This window comes from Nyctibius grandis, chromosome 7 (assembly GCF_013368605.1).
Source record: "Nyctibius grandis isolate bNycGra1 chromosome 7, bNycGra1.pri, whole genome shotgun sequence".
Lineage (NCBI taxonomy): Eukaryota > Metazoa > Chordata > Aves > Nyctibiiformes > Nyctibiidae > Nyctibius > Nyctibius grandis.
In genome coordinates this window covers 35138868-35157982 of record NC_090664.1, presented here as the reverse complement: position 1 = coordinate 35157982, position 19115 = coordinate 35138868, and the positions used below count along the sequence as shown (strand labels likewise).

General features: G+C 43.1%; 1 protein-coding gene across 2 annotated transcripts in view; it reads left to right on the top strand.

Annotated features, from left to right (window-relative positions):
- The first annotated feature begins 3272 nt into the window (after positions 1 to 3272).
- Positions 3273 to 19115, top strand: part of NMT2 (N-myristoyltransferase 2) — a 28825-nt gene continuing 12982 nt past the window's right edge. The window contains exons 1-6 of one of the 2 annotated variants that reach the window (XM_068405105.1): positions 3273 to 3625; positions 12082 to 12217; positions 17715 to 17859; positions 18476 to 18594; positions 18693 to 18784; positions 18888 to 19004. In XM_068405105.1, coding sequence (XP_068261206.1) covers positions 3516 to 3625; positions 12082 to 12217; positions 17715 to 17859; positions 18476 to 18594; positions 18693 to 18784; positions 18888 to 19004 — 719 coding nt within the window. In that variant the 5' untranslated portion in view covers positions 3273 to 3515. The remainder of the gene's footprint in view (positions 3626 to 12081; positions 12218 to 17714; positions 17860 to 18475; positions 18595 to 18692; positions 18785 to 18887; positions 19005 to 19115) is intronic. The other variant, XM_068405104.1, reaches the window with a different exon arrangement.

Below are 19115 nucleotides of genomic sequence, written 5' to 3'. Positions count from 1 at the left end.
TATTGTAGCCTCTGGAATTTCTGTGTAGAGGGGTTTTTGGAGGAGAATGGTCATATAATGAGCCAGGAGTATGAGAGCATGGAGTGAGGGCCTAGCTGCGTGACAAGAGTCATGCAGTTAGTGTCAACAAGCCGACCTTGGGGAGAAAAGATGAGGAAAAACAGCAGCTGAGCAAACAAGAATTGAGGGAGTAGCCAGTGGGAGCCGAACACAGAGGAGAAGAAACAAGAACTGATGGAGCCAATTAAGAAAGGACCAGTGGCAGAGCAGTGACCAATCAACACATCAAAGAAGAGTATGTTTAGTAATATTAACCAGTAGCAATGCACATGCCTACAGCCAGGGAAAGTACAAAATCTAGGTAATCCTGCTCCGGCAGGGGGATTGGACTAGATGATCTTTCCCGGTCCCTTCCAATCCCTAACATTCTGTGATTCTGTGATTCTGTGATTCTGTGGAGCATCTCTCTTATGAGGAGAGGCTGAGGGAGCTGGGTCTGTTTAGTCTAGAGAAGAGAAGACTGAGGGGGGATCTTATCAACACTTACAAATACCTTAAGGGTGGGTGTCAAGAGGATGGGGCCAGACTCTTCTCAGTGGTACCCAGTGACAGGACAAGGGGCAATGGGCACAAACTGAAACATGGGAAGTTCCATCTGACTATGAGGAAAAAACTTCTTTACTTTGAGGGTGACAGAGCACTGGAACAGGCTGCCCAGGGAGGTTGTGGAGTCTCCTTCTCTGGAGATATTCAAAACCCACCTGGACATGACCCTGTGTAATGTGCTCTAAGGGAACCTGCTTGGGCAGGGTGTTGGCCTAAATGATCTCCAGAGGTCCCTTCCAACCCTAACCATTCTGTGATTCTGTGAATCACAGAGTACCTCTTGCTTCTGGTCAACTTTTCTACTTGTGGTATAAGTAAAAGTCACATATTCATGAAACACAAAGCACAATTCAGTGTTGTCATTTGGCCTTGTAACAGACAAATCTGGAGTAAAATCTCCATTGTGCCTCTCAGGAGATGATAAACAGTAATATCTGTAAGGATAGTCTTCATACATGCTGTGAAGTCTAGAATAGCAGCTGTTCTGCAGCTATACTCCTCCTGATCCCCCTTCCAGGGGGACCTCCTAGCAGGGGACAGCAAGCGGGAGCTTGCTGGGAGAGATTCATATTGTCTCTTTTATCGCCACTGTGAGCTGCAACCAGAATTAGGATCCAGGCTTCCTACACTCTGTTCGTCTCAATGAACTGAGGAAAATTGTGGTAAAGGACAGAAGATGGTTAAACACACAGTTTCTGCAACACAATGATTCAATATAGCTGTTTAGTCATTGACATACTGTTCTTCACTTTCTCCTACACATTATTATGAGGGGATAAAGAATCATTAGTAATCACTGAATTAACTTCTCTCCAGGCTATGGGACAGCTGTTCACAACAATTATTTTTTGTTATTGAAAACGATTGGGTATTGTGCCATTGTTTTGAGATTTCCTGTCTCTCATAAACAGTACAACTGACTGAAGATTATACATATACATTACAACTGACTGAAGGTTTGCTTCTAAAGGTCATTTCAAAATGTAGTAACATGAAAGGCACATTTCCCCTCTGAACTACAGCAACGGCTTGACATTGGGAGGTCATACTTGGCCAAGTGTTAACTACAGACTCCATCAGTTTTGCAATAGTTGAGGGTAGGCCACCCGTCTAGACTGGTTTTTTCTCTCCCTTTGGTCATTTGTAGATCAACACCAGCTTAACAATTTAGCCATATTCAGGAACAGCTGCTGTTTTTAAAGATACATGTGCTATGTCACAGTTTATTTTATATGGAATGTGCTGGTTGAATATTTTCTAGCCTTATTGATTTAGTACCCTTGAATTTTCCAGTCACCACAGCTAGTATTTCAAAACTGTCAAGACAGAAAATACCTGTCAGATGATGGAACTCCAGCATAGATTGCAGTCACTGAAGATTTAAACGTCATCATGAGACTTCTGAGTGTACCATGATAGATCATCCATCTGATAAACCCATACTCCATTACCCATTCAGAATTGTCTTTGCCTCTCTCCTTTCACAACACAACAGAAGGAGCTCCCACAAGTCCACCTGTGGCAGGAAACAAATAATTCAGTGATTATTTGGTAGCATGAGGGTCGTGCTTCCTGTATGCTACAGCTGACTACTTGGTTAGACCAAGAGAAGTTGGGAGGCAGTTTAGGAGAATTGTTACAGATGATGTACAGCTGACAGGGTGACCTGGGCTTTTGATTTTTTACTCTTATATTGTCTGCCTTTGACTTGTTGAGAATCTGATGTATTTGAATTACAATTCAGTGTCGCAACTTGCGTGTTGTGAAGGACCAAGTGCAGTGCGACAGAGCGGCCCAGAACTGGTGTTCAATACACGTATGTTCAGAGTTTGACTGAGACGGCACAGCTGGAGGCACATCTAGCTGGCTTCTGCTTGGCCAGGGAAATCTTCTACTTGACATGTCACCTGCAGTATCTAATAAACATTACACTACCTTAAATCAAAAATAGGAAAAAGTAATCCAAATCACCACCTTAAATCAAAATGGGAGGAAGCGATATCTTCCTCACATTAAATGAGTTTCAAGAGGGTGGTGGGGATAAGAACTTACAAGCGATGCATACTATTCTTATGTCTTAATGTGATGTTTGGCAGCACTGCTAAATCAAGCACTCAGAAATTCTGAATCTCAATCAGAAATCCTGATATGACCCTGGATATCACGAGTTCAAATATACAAGTGTCTCTTAATTTGTTTTCCTGGGTTCAAATCATTACCATTCAACTCCAGTTTTTCTAGCATGGAGCTTGCAGAAACACAAAAGGCATCGGGAAAAAGACAAGTGCTGCGAGCGCCAGTAGCCACGGCCGTGCAGGGGGATCGCCACGGTGGCCTCAGCAGCGGCTACCAGCGGCAACTTCGGCGTCGAAGTATTTATGGTGTGAGAAGGAAACACAGGGAACCGCAAAAACGCACTCCGACGCCGCCGAGGCCTGGCAGCTGCCGCCCCACCGAGCGGGCCCTCGCCTGCCTGTAGGCCTGGGCCCCACGGCGCGGGGAGGGCCACGGCCAGGCCGGTGCCTCGGGCCTCCCCTGGCGGCGGGGGGCAGCGCCCTGGCTGCGGGGCCGCGCCGCCCCGGTGCGGGGACCTGAGGCCTGAGGAATGCAAAGGGCGCGGATTAGATGTCAGCTACGAGAGGGTCAGACGGGGGCCGGGCTCCGGGGCAGCACCGTCCGGGTGTGAAGGGCAGGGCAGAGCAGGGCAGGGTGCCGAGCGCCCCTCGGCACGGCACAGCCCCGCCCCGGTCCCCTGCGGGGCGGCGGGGAGCGGTCGAGCAGCCCCGGCGGCCTCCGCCAGCACGGGGGAGGACAGCAGCTAGAGGGAGCTCCTCCGGACTGCATCTGCCCGTGCGCCCCGGTTCCTTTCATAGGCTCCCCCGCCCCCTCCTCTCCCTCCTTCCCCCGTGATGGCGGAGGACAGCGAGTCTGCGGCCAGCCAGCAGAGCCTGGAGCTGGATGACCAGGACACCTGCGGCATAGACGGCGACAATGAGGAGGAGGCCGAGCACGCCAAGGGGTAGGGGTGCGCTGCGGGCCGGCCGGGCGGGCACAGCTCGGGGAGGCAGCCGGTGACTGCTGTCGCGGGAGCGGTAGGGCTGGAGGTGCCGCCGCGCCCGCTGTGCGGAGCGGGCCGGGCCGGGCTCCCCTCGCCGCTCGGAGCGGGCCCCGCGGCGGGGGGGCAGCGGAGTGAGGGGCGTGCGAGGCGAGCTCCTGTCAGCCGGCGGGCGGCCTGCATGGCGCGGCGCGGCGCGGCCCGGCCCGGCGCGGCCCGGCGCTCCTCCGCGGCGCCTGCGCGTCTGCCGGCCGCGGCGGAGGGGGCCCCGTCGGCGGCAGTCCGCGCCCTCATCCCGGGCCGCCTTCCGCTGCAGTTGGCAGCGGGCGGGCGTGGGAGGACCCTGCAGCCCCGCTGTGTCGCCCGGCTCGGCTCCCCTCGCCTCTCCAGGGGCGGCCTCCGCCGAAGGGAGAGGCGAGGGGCCGGGCCCTCGGTCTGAGGTGAGGGGGGCGGCGGCGCTCGCGCTTTCCCGCCGGCCACCGGCCTTAAAAGGGAGGGTAAATCCTGTTGTTTGTTTTTTTTTCCGGATTTGGGGGCTTTTCTTGGGTGTTTGCGCCGTTAGGAAGCCCCCCGTGGTGGGTCCCGGCGCTCGGGGGAAAGGCCCTCGTACTCCCTTGCTTGTTTCGGTTGGTTCCGGCTCAGCGGCTCCCCCGGGTCGGCCCTTGCGGCGGGCGCCCCCGCACACACCGCTATCCCCCCTCACCCGCTCCCCTCCGCGGCTGGGGTCCTGTCCGGGCACCGTCTGTGTCAGTCTGTCCTGCAGACACTCCTTCTCAACGTCACCTATTGTCCGAAAGGAAACATTGCCTCTGACTCCACACGCTGTGGAGAGCAGAGCATGTGTTTCACTGAGGTATTACCCGGCGCACACGCTGCAGTTCGGGTTGTAACGCCTTGCCCGCTAATCTCGAGTCTTAAATCTTCCCACGCTGCGGATCAGGCGCCGTCTGCAGTTGGAGGCAGCCAGCAGGAATGCGGCCCCTCGCACCCGAGCCGCCTTGGGCGGCGGGCAGCGTGGCTCCGGCCGGGTACAAGGTGCTACGGGTCTGGCTTGCTCTGCAGTTCGGGGCTTTTGGGGCACAAAGTGGGAGAAACGTGTTTTAAAAAATCGACTTCGTTTAAATCTACTTTTTTTTTGCTTTTTTGAGAGGTTAGAAAATGTGATTGTAGAGAAAAAATGCTCTGTTGTCGCAACTAGGAGTGGCTGGAGTAACCTAAAATAGGAATAGGTTAAGCTATACACCGCTACACAAGTATCTTCCTCATGAATTTCTGATTTATCTGGTTGAGAGCATTTCTGTAGGTGATTATGTTTGAGGATGTACGCTGTTTGTCTCCTGTTTGTCTCCTGCCCCTGGGATTTGCCTGGCAACAAGCAGCTCTGCATCTTAAATGTGGCAAGGGAAATCTAAGAGACTTCGGAGGACTGACTTATCTAAAAGGCAGGAAAGGGGAAAACTTCGATGCTTGCTGCTCTGTCAGTGAATTCATGGCATGCATGCTAAAATAGTTGTGTTAAAAATAATTATAGTAATATAAATCTGGGATATTAAAAGGGGACAAAATAGTGTTTAATTATCTCAGGGCTTTTGTTACGTTTGTTTGCATAAATATGCCACAGTTGATGATTCCCAAATATGTAAAAGTAACACCGCTAAGAGCAGAAAATAATTATTGCTCTTCACAGGAGCTAACTTGATGTTCCAGGTGAGATTGTTTGATAGCCGGGTGATGCCTGTCTAGAATTCATTCATACCTTATTCCTGCTCCAGTTTCCTCTTATGTTTGAGTGCGTGACCGAGCTGTAGCTGCCCTCTGCAGTGTAGCTAGGCTTGCAGCTACGCGCTCGGGCTGCGGTGACAGCGAGTGCAGAAGCAGCGTGTAAGAAGCAGGCGGGGAACAAAGAATTGCCCTTCGGTGTGTTCGGAATCGCAGCTTGCTGCTCTGCTCCAACTTGGGTCTTGCTGAGCTCTGAGGGACAGCTGCTGCAGCTGCGGGCTGTATGCTGTTCTGCCCCAAACTTGTTTTTGTTGAATATTCCAAATGTATTTAAATGAATGTTTCAGAGAAGCAGCTTTATTTGTCTTTGAATAAGAAAGGGAATTCGTCCAAGTAATACGAAGTTTAATTAAATTAGTGCTAGCTCATTCCAGTAGAAAAAGCCTCTAAGTATTAGTATCACTTTTCTATCATGTTTCTGATGCATGAAGTCTAGTATTGACTTTTGAATTATCTTATTTTCACGTAATATTTGAGAATCTTCTTTGCTACTATTTGTCTGCAGGCTGAAGTAGCCAAACAAATTCCATCAAACGAAAAGAAAAATCTTACATTACAGCAAACAAAAAGATCTACTCTTGATCTGGGAGATTGACCCATGGTAATAGGAGCCTTGTTATTCCCTGTTTCCTCCCTGTCATAGTATATTAATTTTTGAGGTAGCTTTAAAGTTTGCTTTGAGCTTTTAAATTAGGTTTTATATACCTAACCGATTTATGAGCAGTCTTCCTACTTGAAACTATGACTGTGTCAACTGACTTGCTAAGTTCTGAATGGTCTCCATTGCTGCTGATCAGTATTTAATCTCATGCTATTTTAACCCTCACTTTTTTAGAAGGAGGTAGAGTATGTATTGTGTATCAGTCTCTAGTACGATTGCTTTGTAAATGAAGTTACTTTCAAGCTGTTTCTTGACATTTGAAAATAGGTCCTTATAATATTGACCACAAAAAAACATGATTTGTGTATATGTATGACTGACTTTTTTTTTAAAATTTGCTCTTTTTTTTATGTGCTTGAGCACTGAATGACTGCAGCAGAAAGTACCATTTTATAGCTCTCAACTGTGCAAATGTCTTTGTTTCTGCCTCTATTTTTTAGATGCAGGATTATGTATGTTGTGTGACTCATTGCTGTTCTCCTGTTCCGTGTCTGCAGCTTGCTCCTGCTAAATGCATTATGCTGTACTTGTTCTGCTTCATAATAAAGTGTTGTTTACAAAATAGCTGTGTTAGTGTGTATGTAGAAAAAATGTATTTATTGCATCTGAATCCACCCTGCTGAGCCTAGCTTTGTAAGGTCTCTCAGTTCATTCTAAGTGGCTCCTTCTGCTCAATGGCAGTCAGGCTTTGGGCACAGAACATTTAGTAAACAGATAAGAAAAAAGTATGAACTTTAAACAACTCCCCCCAACCCTCACAAATGATTTACTTTGAATGTTTTAGTAGTATACCCCTTTGATTATTGTTAAATGGCAACTTTATAACGAGCACTACTTTTGGATTTATCTTAAAAAATAAATATTTTTAAGGTATTGAAAGCAGTGCTCAGTTTTAGCAGGCGAGATTTACATCTTGGAGTACAGCCTTACAGACTTGAAGGGGGAGGCAGAGGAAATACATAGAGCTTTGAGGAAAATCTGTTGGGTTAGGTTTTAAGGCATTGCTACTACGTTTTCATGCTCCAAAAACTTGAATTTCCAAGTACTGAAATGTATGCAAATGAAATCTTGTTCCAGAGAGGTTGATAGTAATGGTAGTTTGTTAGTACGTGGCATTTGCAGGACGTAAGCCCTTCTGATCAGGACCTTCTTACTCTCTTGAAGAGGTGGTAGTTTAATACAGCAATGGGAAAGCCCTTTGCATCTAAGCCTCCATTTTCTTTATGAACCAAGGATGGCCCTAGTATAAATAGTACTACTTAAAAAAATTTTGGTGTCTTGCCCATATACATTAGATCTGCTTTTTGTGGTCAAAAAGATCTATATAATCTCTTCAGAAATTTAGTTTTGCAACCTCACTTACTCAGAGGGAGAGAAAAAAATACTGTGAAGGCAAAAACCCTGCACAGGCCTTGGCCTTTGCAGCTTAAAAATAAAAATGTGAAGTACATGTTTAGTTTTAAATTTGAGAAATTGCTAACTTAAAATTACCATTCCATGTAATTTAAAACAGATGTTGATATTACAAAAAGCTGTTTCTGCTAAAGCAGAATTTAGAGTCCAGAAAGGCAATTAAAATAACACTGATGAATATTCAGTGGGAAAGACGATCTCAAATCAAAACGAAGGAAGCCAAACAGTTTGGCCACCTGAGTAGGGTAACTGTGATGCTCCTCCTGATTCTTCCATCTCAACTTTTCATGGTTTTCCTCAAGAGCTCCACAAAGTAAGTTTCTCTGCCTTTGCCCCACTCTTCCCTAAATGCAGTAAGTATCCCCATTTTTCAGTTTAAAAAAAAAAAAACAACACATGCAGGGAGAAGCAAAAGTCTTTTTTCACATTTATGCAAAACACCAGATGTGTGTACATAAGTGGAAAGGTATGTGGGTGGGATCATGGGCTTGAATTTGTAACTTGCAGACAAAATCATAAAACTGTGGGCCTAAGTGACTGTCTCAGAGTCATATCCACAGCCCGTTTCTGTGGCAAGGTTCAGTCGTCTTGGGGCAGAATGAGGTCTTTGCCTCAGCTGAATTTTGGTTTGCCCATCACTTTTGTGTTGGCCTCGCTTCTTTCTTACTCAGCAGACTGACAAAACAGGCATCGTGGATGCAGTTAAAAATATCTTAGACCACGTCTAAGCTGAGCGCTTAGGTACACCTCAGCCTCAGTGTGTAGGCTTGCCCTCCTGTCAGTAAGGTGCTCCTGATATAAGTGTGTCTCTAGTAGACTGACACAGTCAAAATCTTCCTCAAGTCTAATGTTGAGTATTTTTCTTAGTATAACCAGCTGTGCTCTATGTGGTGGGCTGGACTGGGGCAGATGCGTTGATCTGATTCGTGAAAAGGTTATGTTTCCTGACCTGACAGCTAGACATAGCATCAGTATGAGTTGCATATCCCTTACCTGCTTCCTGCATGGGACCTGTGCTCCAAGTTGTGTCACTGCAACTGTAGCAAGGTAGTTCAGCAAAAGAGATTTCACGCTTGAAGGTCAGCTTTCACAGAAGTGGGAAACTTTTCTTTTTCTTTTCCTTTTTTTTTTTTTTCAAACTTCTAAGAGTGAGATACACCTATATGACAACACCATGAAATGTATCTGAGCAGACAAAGGAGAACTCCGATCTTAGTCAGCACACAAGAATATTTAATTAAGAGAAAAGCTTTTAATAGGTGTCTCTGCTTTTAATCTTGTTAGTCATGTCCAGCGTAATTACTACAAGTTGAGCAACAAAGTTCCTCCCTTCCCAGCCATTCTTACTCCCAGTTTTAGAGCCTTTTGGTTCTTTTCAAGGCAGAGTATGAGAAGGACAAAAAATCCTGAGATGTTTTGGTCTTGCTTTTGCCCTAATTTGCTTGATATTTCTGGTTGTAACTTGTGTTGGACAAACCTGTTTACTCAGTAGAAGTTTCTGTGTGCTGCCTGCTGCCAAATCTCTGGGTTGCAGGCGTGCCTCAATAGTTGAAGGACAAATGGTTCTCTCTTTAAATCCTCTTTTTACATTCTGTGGACTGTAACAGTAAAAAAAGACTGACCTGAGCAGGAGACTGTGCATAAATAACTGCTCTGAACGGTCCCTGGATAACCTGTCAGACAAAGATACCAGTATTTATTTTGCAGAAGGCAGTGTGAAAGCTCTAAAGCTGAAGGTCATAAGCCGAGGACTGGGATTTCAGAAGATTTAAAAAAATTAGTAGTTTTAAATGCCATGTATATTTTACAGCAATTTAGTCCTGTCTTCCCTCTTTCCCAGCTAAAAATACACATTTCTATATGAAAAAGACCTTGAGCTGGTCAAAGAACAAACTAAGATTATCCTGGTAAAAGTACGGTTTAACTGGGGATAACATTAGTAAAGCTTGGCAAAGCTGCTTTTTCTCCATAGCTGCCAAACTTTTTTTTTTAGTACAGTCATTCATTATTTCACCAAACTAAATAAAACATTGACCCTCAGGTAATCCCAGTGAGCTGTGGTGTAACTGGGGCCGGCTCCTGCTGAAAGGCAAGAAGACAAGTGAGGTGCGCTGCTGCGAGTCGGGCCTCGGTGCCTGCTGAGGGCATCTATCAGGAATGGGGTTTGCTGAAACTCCTCGTAGACTTACGTTCAACACAAAGCCCTGGGGAATCAACTCAAGGACACAGTGGCATCATTTGTTTGCTGTATGTGAGATGTTGTAGAAAAAAGGTGAAAGTTTGTGGACAGTACAAGAAAGTAGAAGAGTACCTCATTAAATGAATCTTAGCAAAGGTGAAATTGCTTTCCCCAGTATTTTTATCTCAGTTTTGCCAGAGGTGGTGAAGTCCTAGGACTTGGACATGTTTGGTTTTTTACTCTCTCATATTTATAACCTCTTGCCAGGCCGCTGGATCTGTTCTATGTTTAAATTCAGTACAAAATGTCAGCTTGGTATACAGGCCTTCAAATAGATATAATTTGATTATTTTAAAGTGAGAGTATAGAAATAGTTAACAGAATCATCTAGGTGATCAGGCAGTATCTTCATTCTGCAACAGAAAACTTTCTCCCTACTTACACAACTGCATCTTTTGTTTCTGCAGACTTCTAGTAAATACTACAAATTCTTTTCCCTCGCCTGCACGAGTCTTTGGTCTGCTACGCTGTTGTCTGTTGAGTAACTCCCTGGTCCGATCCCAGAGGGTGCTGTACTTACAACTCTCTCCCCTCTTTCTGGGAGCTTAACTTAACCCGTTGTAACTCTGAATCACAGAATCAATCAGGTTGGAAGAGACCTATGGGATCATCGAGTCCAACCATTGCCCTGACACCACTGTGTCAACTAGACCATGGCACTAAGTGCCATGTCCAGTCTTTTCTTAAACACAGCCAGAGATGGTGACTCCACCACCTCCCTGGGCAGCCTGTTCCAATGTCTAATGACACTTTATGTGAAGAAATGCTTCCTATTGTCCAACCTGAACCTCCCCTGGCAAAACTTGAGGCTATGTCCTCTTGTCCTATCGCTAGTTGCCTGGGAGAAGAGGCCGACTCCCACTCCACTACAACCTCCCTTCAGGTAGTTGTAGACTGCAATAAGGTCACCTCTGAGCCTCCTCTTCTCCAGGCTGAACAACCCCAGCTCCCTCAGATGTACCTCATAGGTCATACCCTCCAGACCCTTCACCAGGTTGGTGGCCCTCCTCTGGACTCGCTCCAACACCTCAACATCTTTCTTGAAGTGCAGGGCCCAGAAGGACTTCTCAGGGCTGATCTTTCACTACAGACTGTTCTAGAGAACAGTCACAAAAATGAGTCTTTGTTTAGTTGCATGTTTGATTAATTGCAGGCTTTTGGCCTCCCAGTTGGGCATTTGGGTGTTTTCTTGCTGACTTCAGCTCTGACAAGGTCTTGATGCTAAGACTGGGCATCGTAATCTTGAAAGTGAGCATGTAACAGTGAATAACATGGCCCTTGCAAACGTGTTGATCTTAGTAACTTTAGTTATGGTCTTCGGAGTTATCTTTCTTTTGGTTTGCCAGTATCATGTCTGATTTTTTTTCCCTCCAGAATTAAAATAACTGTTTGTTGCATTGACTTTTTTCTTTTCCATTGAAAAGCACCCAAGCCCCCCAAACCTCAGTATCTGTCTTGAGCTCCATTATGTATGTATGGTTTTGCTGGGAGATTAACTTCTTTAAGAGGGTTCAGTGTTAACTCACTCATTGCCTCCTTATTTGCCTTCTGTCTGAGAGTTGTCTACACCTCCCACGCTTTGCAAGTTCTAATCTAATCTTGGTTCTATATCTTGATTATTTGTCAGATTTGAATCTCCTTAAAGAAGAAGGGAGTTGTATTATCAATAGTCAAAATATGTCAGAATCTGCGAGTGCAATGTATACTTCGTTGGTTTTTTTTTTTGGATTACAGTTGACCCTATTGTACTTACTGTTTTAAAACACAAATATTTGGTTAGTTTTGTGTTGTTCCTTAACTGAGATTTCAGCAAGACTTTCATCACTACTTAAATTAGAAACAAAATTCCCTGAAAACTGAATGTTTGCATTCTTCTCAAATTCAGATATGCCTGATGGTTGAGCATGAAGGGGAAAAATACTGGGCCACTAATAGTTACTGAATTTCCATGGAAGTTACTTCCTCAGTTCCTGCACTTTCCTGAGTTCCTCCAGCCTCTGTTGAATTGGGTTGTTTCATGTTTGTGCTGGGTAAGAGCCTGGAGAAGAGCTCTGGCTGTTATATAGTGTCACAATTTGACATTCATCTGTCAAAGCGCCTGGTTTTGCTGGGGTCTGAGTATAAAACAAATGAGAAAGCACTTGCAGGAAGTCTTTCACAAATGCTCTCAGTTCCCCCTTCCTTCCTTTCCCTTGCCTTTTCTTAACATTCAAACTGCTGTTAGATTTCTTATATCAAAATGCTGGTTTTTCCATATTTAACTTTTTTTGAATTTTAAGCTCAGTGGTATTCATTTTTCTCATTGCACATTCTCTGAATCTCTGGCAGAAGTCCTGGAGGGGATTTGGGAGCGAAGAAGAAGAAAAAGAAGCAGAAGAGAAAAAAGGAAAAACCAAATTCTGGAGGCACCAAATCAGATTCTGCGTCTGACTCCCAGGAGATTAAAATTCAACAGCCTTCAAAAGTGAGAGCCTGGTTCTGTTTTAATTTGTGCTTGCTTTCTCATTTAACTTTAATTTGTGTGTTGCTTTTTCTAAAAGCGAGTTGGTAGTTCTGCCTTAACATGTCAGAATTAAGCAAATGGTTACTGTCCTGAATAGAGACAGAAGCAAGGTAAGACCTGGTGTTTGCAGACTGTATGAAGTTAGCTGGAGAGTCATCGTCACCACCACAGTGGTGTACTGTGAGAAAAGCAGAGGAGGAGGTGTTTTGTCTTTCTTTTCCAGCAGTTAGAACTCAGGCTAGTGACAGCTTCATCACAGGGAATCTTAATCTGCAGTGGTAATGCTTTTAAACAGATTTTGTGTTTGATGAATTGTGTTTAGTTTAGCTGCCATCTAACTTGGCTTAGTGCAGTTTCAGTAACCTGTACAGCATAATGCTATCTCATGGCGAGCACCAGCAGCAGGAGGGAAGGTGGAAGGTGTACCTGCTGTGCTAACCAGATCTCATTTGGGCAGACAAACAGCATGTCAGTTTACGTAAAATCGGTAATCTCTAACATGGAGATACAGACTGAAGAAACTTTTTGCCATCTGAAAAGCCTCCGCTGTAAATAAGAATGCAAAATTACATGAGAGGATGTACAATCTTTGTGGGCCTTGTGATAAAATAGCATTGTCTATGTGCTTTTGACTACCATGTTGGTAAATAGTATGATATGATGGCTTTTTAGCATACAGCTTTTATCTCAAGAAAAATCTGAGCCTGAGAACTGAAGTTTACAACATGATGATAAAGTTTATGGACCATTGAGCATGTTGAAGTAGTTATATTTGCTTTATCAGATTAATGTGGAGAAAGTTACACCCTTGTACCAGTAGTACTATTCATCCTGTAAGATTTCTCAAGTACATTGGGGCTACCAACTAATTTTAGGGAAAAAAGTTGTGTTCTGGCTCGCTAACATACTGATAGATTTTGTGTTGTCCCTTTAGATCTTCTCTGTGTCACCCCCATTGCTTTGAGTGGGTGCATTTGGCACAGGGGACACTTTAAAATATGTAGAGAAATCTTAAGTACTTTCTGATCTCACCACTTGTTTTGATACTGTGTTTCTATAAAGCATGTGGCATGAATTGCTAATACAAGACGACTGTTTGCAAGTGATAACCAAGTAACCTCAAACTCCCTTACAATTGGAGTGAGGTCAATTTTAATGTTAACATAAAGACATAGTTCACTGCTGTGGTATCCTGAGAGTTCCTTGGTTCCCTGCTGAGCAAACTTGTTGTTCCATATGTTGCCTCCAATTGCATTAAAAGGAAGCTGCTTCACTTTTTTTGTTTTCAGGTGCAAGATTTTAGTCCTCAACACCTTGCAGTCTTGCGCACCGTTTCTCTGGCGTGATGTGTTTTGCAAATGTGGAAGCCTATCCTTGTTCTAAGTTGTGTATTTAGGGTTGCACTCTTCATGATTATTTCACTGTCACAAGAAATTTATCCAGTTTGTTAGCAATGTTACAAAATTTTCTCTTTTATTGGCATAAAAGAATAGCTTTTATTTAAGTCTTTCTTTCAAGCTCTAGGCAGCTAAACTATTTTACTATTCTTATATGGCTTCCACTTCTCTGTAGTTGCAAATGATCAGCGTTGGCAGTTTTTTTTTCACCTCTGCTGTGTTCCAGGTGTACACGCAGATAAGTAGATGAATTTCTCTGACTTGGACAACTTTCCTGGTTTAGATTTTTTGAAAGCATCTTAGACTGCTGATCTGGATCAGTGTGGAGAAGTATATTTATTTTCTCTGCTACTCAAGTGATACTTAGATTTTATATTCCTTGTGCTGTGAAATATATTGTAGAAAAAAGGCTTTTAGCATTTGCTTGGTCTTGCTTGGAAAGAGGTTTACAAAATATTTCAGAGGAAAGGGACTGTGTACACTTTACCTCTAAGAGAATATATGCAGGATCATCAGGTAAGACCCAGTGGGCCTTCTGAACTCATTGAAAATTATTTTGAAAAAAGACTTTGAGGTCAAGTGAGTTTGTAAGCAGGTGTACCAGTCTGGAGATAAGAAAAACAGAACAGTGACTCTCCTTGGCTTCTCCCTCTCTTATTTGTGGTATTGGACTTTTTGAACACTGGCATGAGTGTAACCACAGCAAGAAATGCTTGTCTGTGCTTGTGATGACCTTTAGGACACTTCACTGCCCATCTCACAAGACTTTGATCTCTCCCCATTACAAGTCCCAATGATCTAGACTGTCCACACTGACACAAATGAAGCTTGCCAAATCTGCAATATTATCAGTCGTTATTGTAGTCACCAGTGGCCTACACAACATAGTCACAGAATAACTTAGATTGGAAAGGATCTCTGGAGGTCTTTCAACTAACCTCCTGCTTAGAGCAGATTCAACTAGATCAGGTTGCTCAGGCCTGCATCAGGTTGTTCGGTCTCCCAGGACGGAGACTCCACAAACTCTGTGGGCAACCTATTCCAGTGTTTGACTACACTTGTCGTTAAAAAATAGTAATTCCTTATATATAAGTGGATTTTGCAGGTTTACAACTTGTGTCCATTGTTTCTTGTCCTATCATTGTGCTCCTCTGAAAAGACTTGGCTTGGTTTTCTTTACATCCTCCCATTAGGCAGCAATAAGATTTCTCCTACTCCCTTAACCTTCTCTTCTTAAGGCTGAACAAACCAAGGTCTCTCATCTTCTCCTTGTATGTCATGTGCTTCAGCCCCCCAGTTGTCTTGGTGGCCCTCCATTGAACTCGCTCTACTATGTCAATGTTTTCCTTGTAATGAGGAACCCAAAGCTGTAAGATGTTATCTCAGGGGTGTCAGATAAAAGAGAAGACTTGCTGGCCAGTGTTACTGGTACAGCCCAGTATGCAGCTGTCTTCCTTTGCCCAGCAAACTGCTGGCTCATGTTCAGCTCTCTGCCCACCAGGACCTCCAAGTTCTTTTCTGCAAAGCTGCTTCCTAGCCAGCCCATGCTGGCTTCTGCCACTGCATGGGCTTTTTTCTGTCCCAGATGCAGGACTTTGTGTTTGCCTTTGTCAAACTTCATGAAGTTTCTGTTTCCAGCCTGTCAAAGTAGCTTTGAACAGCAGCTCTGTGGTCCAGTGTTATCAACAACTCTTCCCAATTAGGTATCGTCTATGAACTTGGAGAGAAAGCAGTCTTTGTCACGTCCAGATTATTAAACAGTATCGACCCCTGAGTTCTCAAAATCATCCCCCTTGCCTTCTCGAAGATGGGCGTGACATTTCCCTCTTTACAGTCATAAGAAACCTCCACCAATTGCTATAACCTTTTAAACTGGATACATGCTAGTTGCAATAACATCAGCCAGCTCCCTCAGCACCCTCAGATGCATCCGGTCTGTTCTTATGGACCTGTGCATGATTAGTTTGCTAAGTGGTCCCTAATTTTCTCTCCTGCTGTGGTTAATGGGAGTCTCACAGACTGTGCTACAAGGCTCAGGGACATCAAAGGTCTGAGGTCAGTTCTTGTCACCGAAACTGAGGCAAAAAAAGCATTGCATACCTGAGCCCTGTTGCACAACAGTGCCGTCTTGTGCTGTGAGGGGAGATATTTCGTGAAATTAATTAAAATTTGCTGAAATTAAACAAAATCACTCTTCGTTCTAATTCATGTGAAGTTCTGTGTAGGTTTTTCTTGCTTCCCATTAAAGGAAAACAAAAAGGGTTGAAAGTAAACTTCTTAGCCAGGCTGATCTCTGAACATTTTGAAAGGAAAGGACATGCCTCCTGATATCCCTAGCCATGTTGCATTTAGTACCAGTCATGAACTTTTTACTTTACATCTACTAGTAAGATCTTTTTTTTTAGATTTTGTTTTCTTCTTAATGTAGAAAAAACATTAGAGACTTAAAATAAACATACAAAATAAATTACAATATGTCAATATTTATGTATGATTTCATAATGTACTGATAAGATTTCAGAATTTATCTGGGGGCATTAGGAGTATTTGCATCTGGCCGGTGTGTAATAGCCGAATTGATTTTTAGTTGAGAAAAGTAACTTATGTCACTGTAACCTGGATCTAGAAATAGGGTAGTTTTTTTATGCTGCAATAGTGTTGCTCTAAAGTGTGTGAATATCTTAATTCACAACTACTCAGTGACAGGTGTTTAAAGCATGCTCACAGGTAAAATTTTGCAATACTTAAATTAATGAAAGAAATTGCGTAATGTTTAGAGAGTACAGATTCTTACTATAAACAGAAAATGATGGCCTGCTTGAGCTACAGGCAGGAAGTTTTATTCCTTTTGTGACTGAGGATACTAGAGGCAGATGCCCATCCAAATGAAGTTTTACATCATTATTACATGTAACTTATGATGGTTTTTTAACTTTTCCTAGAAGGAAAGTGAAATACAGAAATAGTGATTCATTGATATTGAGTAAAATAACAATCTGGCTTGAAATCTGTATGCAGAATTCCTTAGAATTTTCCAATCCATTTGAGACTATTCTTTCAAATGTATTTATTGCACTGCAGTCTGGGAAAATGTGAGCACAAGCATGCTGTTAGGATGCCTCAGAACAGGACTTGCCACTTGGGAGATAACAAAACAAATAAATAGATTAAAAAAGAGAGAGGGAAAAACTCTTTAGATTTAGAAGTCTGTCACCATTATTCCTCTGTACTTTCCTATGCAGGTAAAATTCTCATTCCAGTTACACTTACTCAGAGTGATCAAAAGTGAGGGTTTAAGAGCTCAGTTTAAAAATGCTTAGCCTTAGGTTTCATGCATTTCAAATAACTTTTCTCTAAAGCTTTTTCAGCTTTTAAGTGGAAAGTTGGTTTATTTTATGTCTGTCTGCTTCTATCAGTTAAAATTATCTTCAGTTGTGAGTGTTGGCACAGTTGGCATTAGTGGCAAGATGGCTGACTCCTCTATATGATACAATGCAGAAGGGTACCCATTGTAATAACTGCAAGCTAATGGAAGGCAGATATAATATAACTAAGGTTAAAAAGTGTGTATTTGTAGCAATACAGTGTACCTGAAATACTGAACCATAGTGAATTTAAATGCTATTTTATATTGTATGTGTAACGTACAACTGCAAACATCTCTGTGTGTACCAATGGCATCTTTAGATTGTTAGGTATCTAAGCTGATCTGCTTTTTGCTGGTTTATTGTATTTTATGATGAAGACAGGCAGGGAATAGAAGAAGCTTTTTATTGTGATACTGGTAACCTGCCTTAATGCTGCAGTATTTGTGTTAAACACACTGAAGTTTCATGGTTAAATGCAAGTGCTACTCAAAACTATTAAGTATTTTGTGAAGTTACTTGTCTGTTGCTCACCTAACTTTTCACCCTCCTGCCTCCAAAGGTTGTGCCTAAACTAACCATGACGAGAAGAGTACACGAAAGAATATGTAGCCGTAAAATAAATGAACATGTTTGTACCATTTGTTCAAAGTAAACATACTCAATAAGCTCTCTCTTCCATTTGTCTCTGTGCAGAATCCAGCCATTCCAATGCAGAAGCTTCAAGACATCCAGAGAGCGATGGAGCTGCTCTCTGCATGCCAAGGCCCAGCAAAGAATATTGATGAGGCTACCAAACGTAAATACCAGTTTTGGGATACGCAACCTGTACCTAAACTTAGTAAGTTTAACTGCACCTAGGCATAAGATCTGTCTTAACTGACCACTAAAAGAATGTGTGCCAGCTGTATGGCATGTTGTAAAGTAAGGGAGGAGAAGAAAGCACGCTTTCATGTAGGATTTCGGGAACAAGTTTCACATTTCACCAGCATCCCTTAAATGTCCTGGTTTTGCCATGCCACTGCTCCTCAGTAAACCTGTTGAGTTTCAGGTCTGTTGAAGTCAGTGGTAAACAGGATCAGAGCCATAGGTTGTTAGCTGAGAGTACAACGTGTTTCTCATGATGAGACCGTGGATCTCGTGGCTGGCTAAATGCTGTGCATATGCTGATAATTTGCTGTCCTGTGTTACAACGTACTGGGTATCTGTTGAGGTAGAGTGGTTCTGTACCTATCTATAGATATTCTGATGAGATAGTCTGAATGCGATCTGTGATAATGGGAAGTAGGATAAGCCAATAATACTACCTTTTTTCAGCATTTTTTAAAAGCTTCATGTTCGTGTCACATAATTATGAGAAAATACATGATCTGAATTAAGTGCTGTTTTAAGAACTATCAGGAAAGCTAGCAGTATAACGGTTCTTTTTTTTTTTTTTTTCCCCCCTCCCTCAAAAGATGAAGTTGTAACTTCACATGGTGCAATTGAACCGGATAAGGACAGTGTCCGCCTAGAGCCATATTCTTTGCCACAAGGTTTTATGTGGGACACATTGGATCTAAGCAATGCTGAAGTTGTAAGTAAAATAATTTTTATATGTATCTAAAATCGTTGAAGTGTATTCTGATTGATGTGTGTGGATAAATCTTTGGATTTTTTTGTGTGTGTTTTCAGCTGAAGGAGTTATACACACTGTTAAACGAGAATTATGTAGAAGATGATGATAATATGTTTAGGTTTGATTATTCACCTGAATTTCTTCTGTGGTGAGTAGCAAGTTCCACATTCTGCTCTGGCTGGAGCGCAAAGGGTGTTTTTGTTACATCTTCTTAGGCAGTAATTTGTAATTATTTCTGTCATCAATTCTAGGGCGCTACGTCCTCCAGGCTGGTTACCCCAATGGCACTGTGGGGTTAGAGTGTCTTCAAACAAAAAACTTGTAGGATTCATAAGTGCCATCCCTGCAAATATTCGTATTTATGACAGGTAAAATGCACCATTACTTTTTTATTTGTAAAAGAGTAACACCATGAAACATATCTTAAACTGGTATCCATTGCCATAGCGAACTTAAAAACACTGACCATAAAGAGTCAG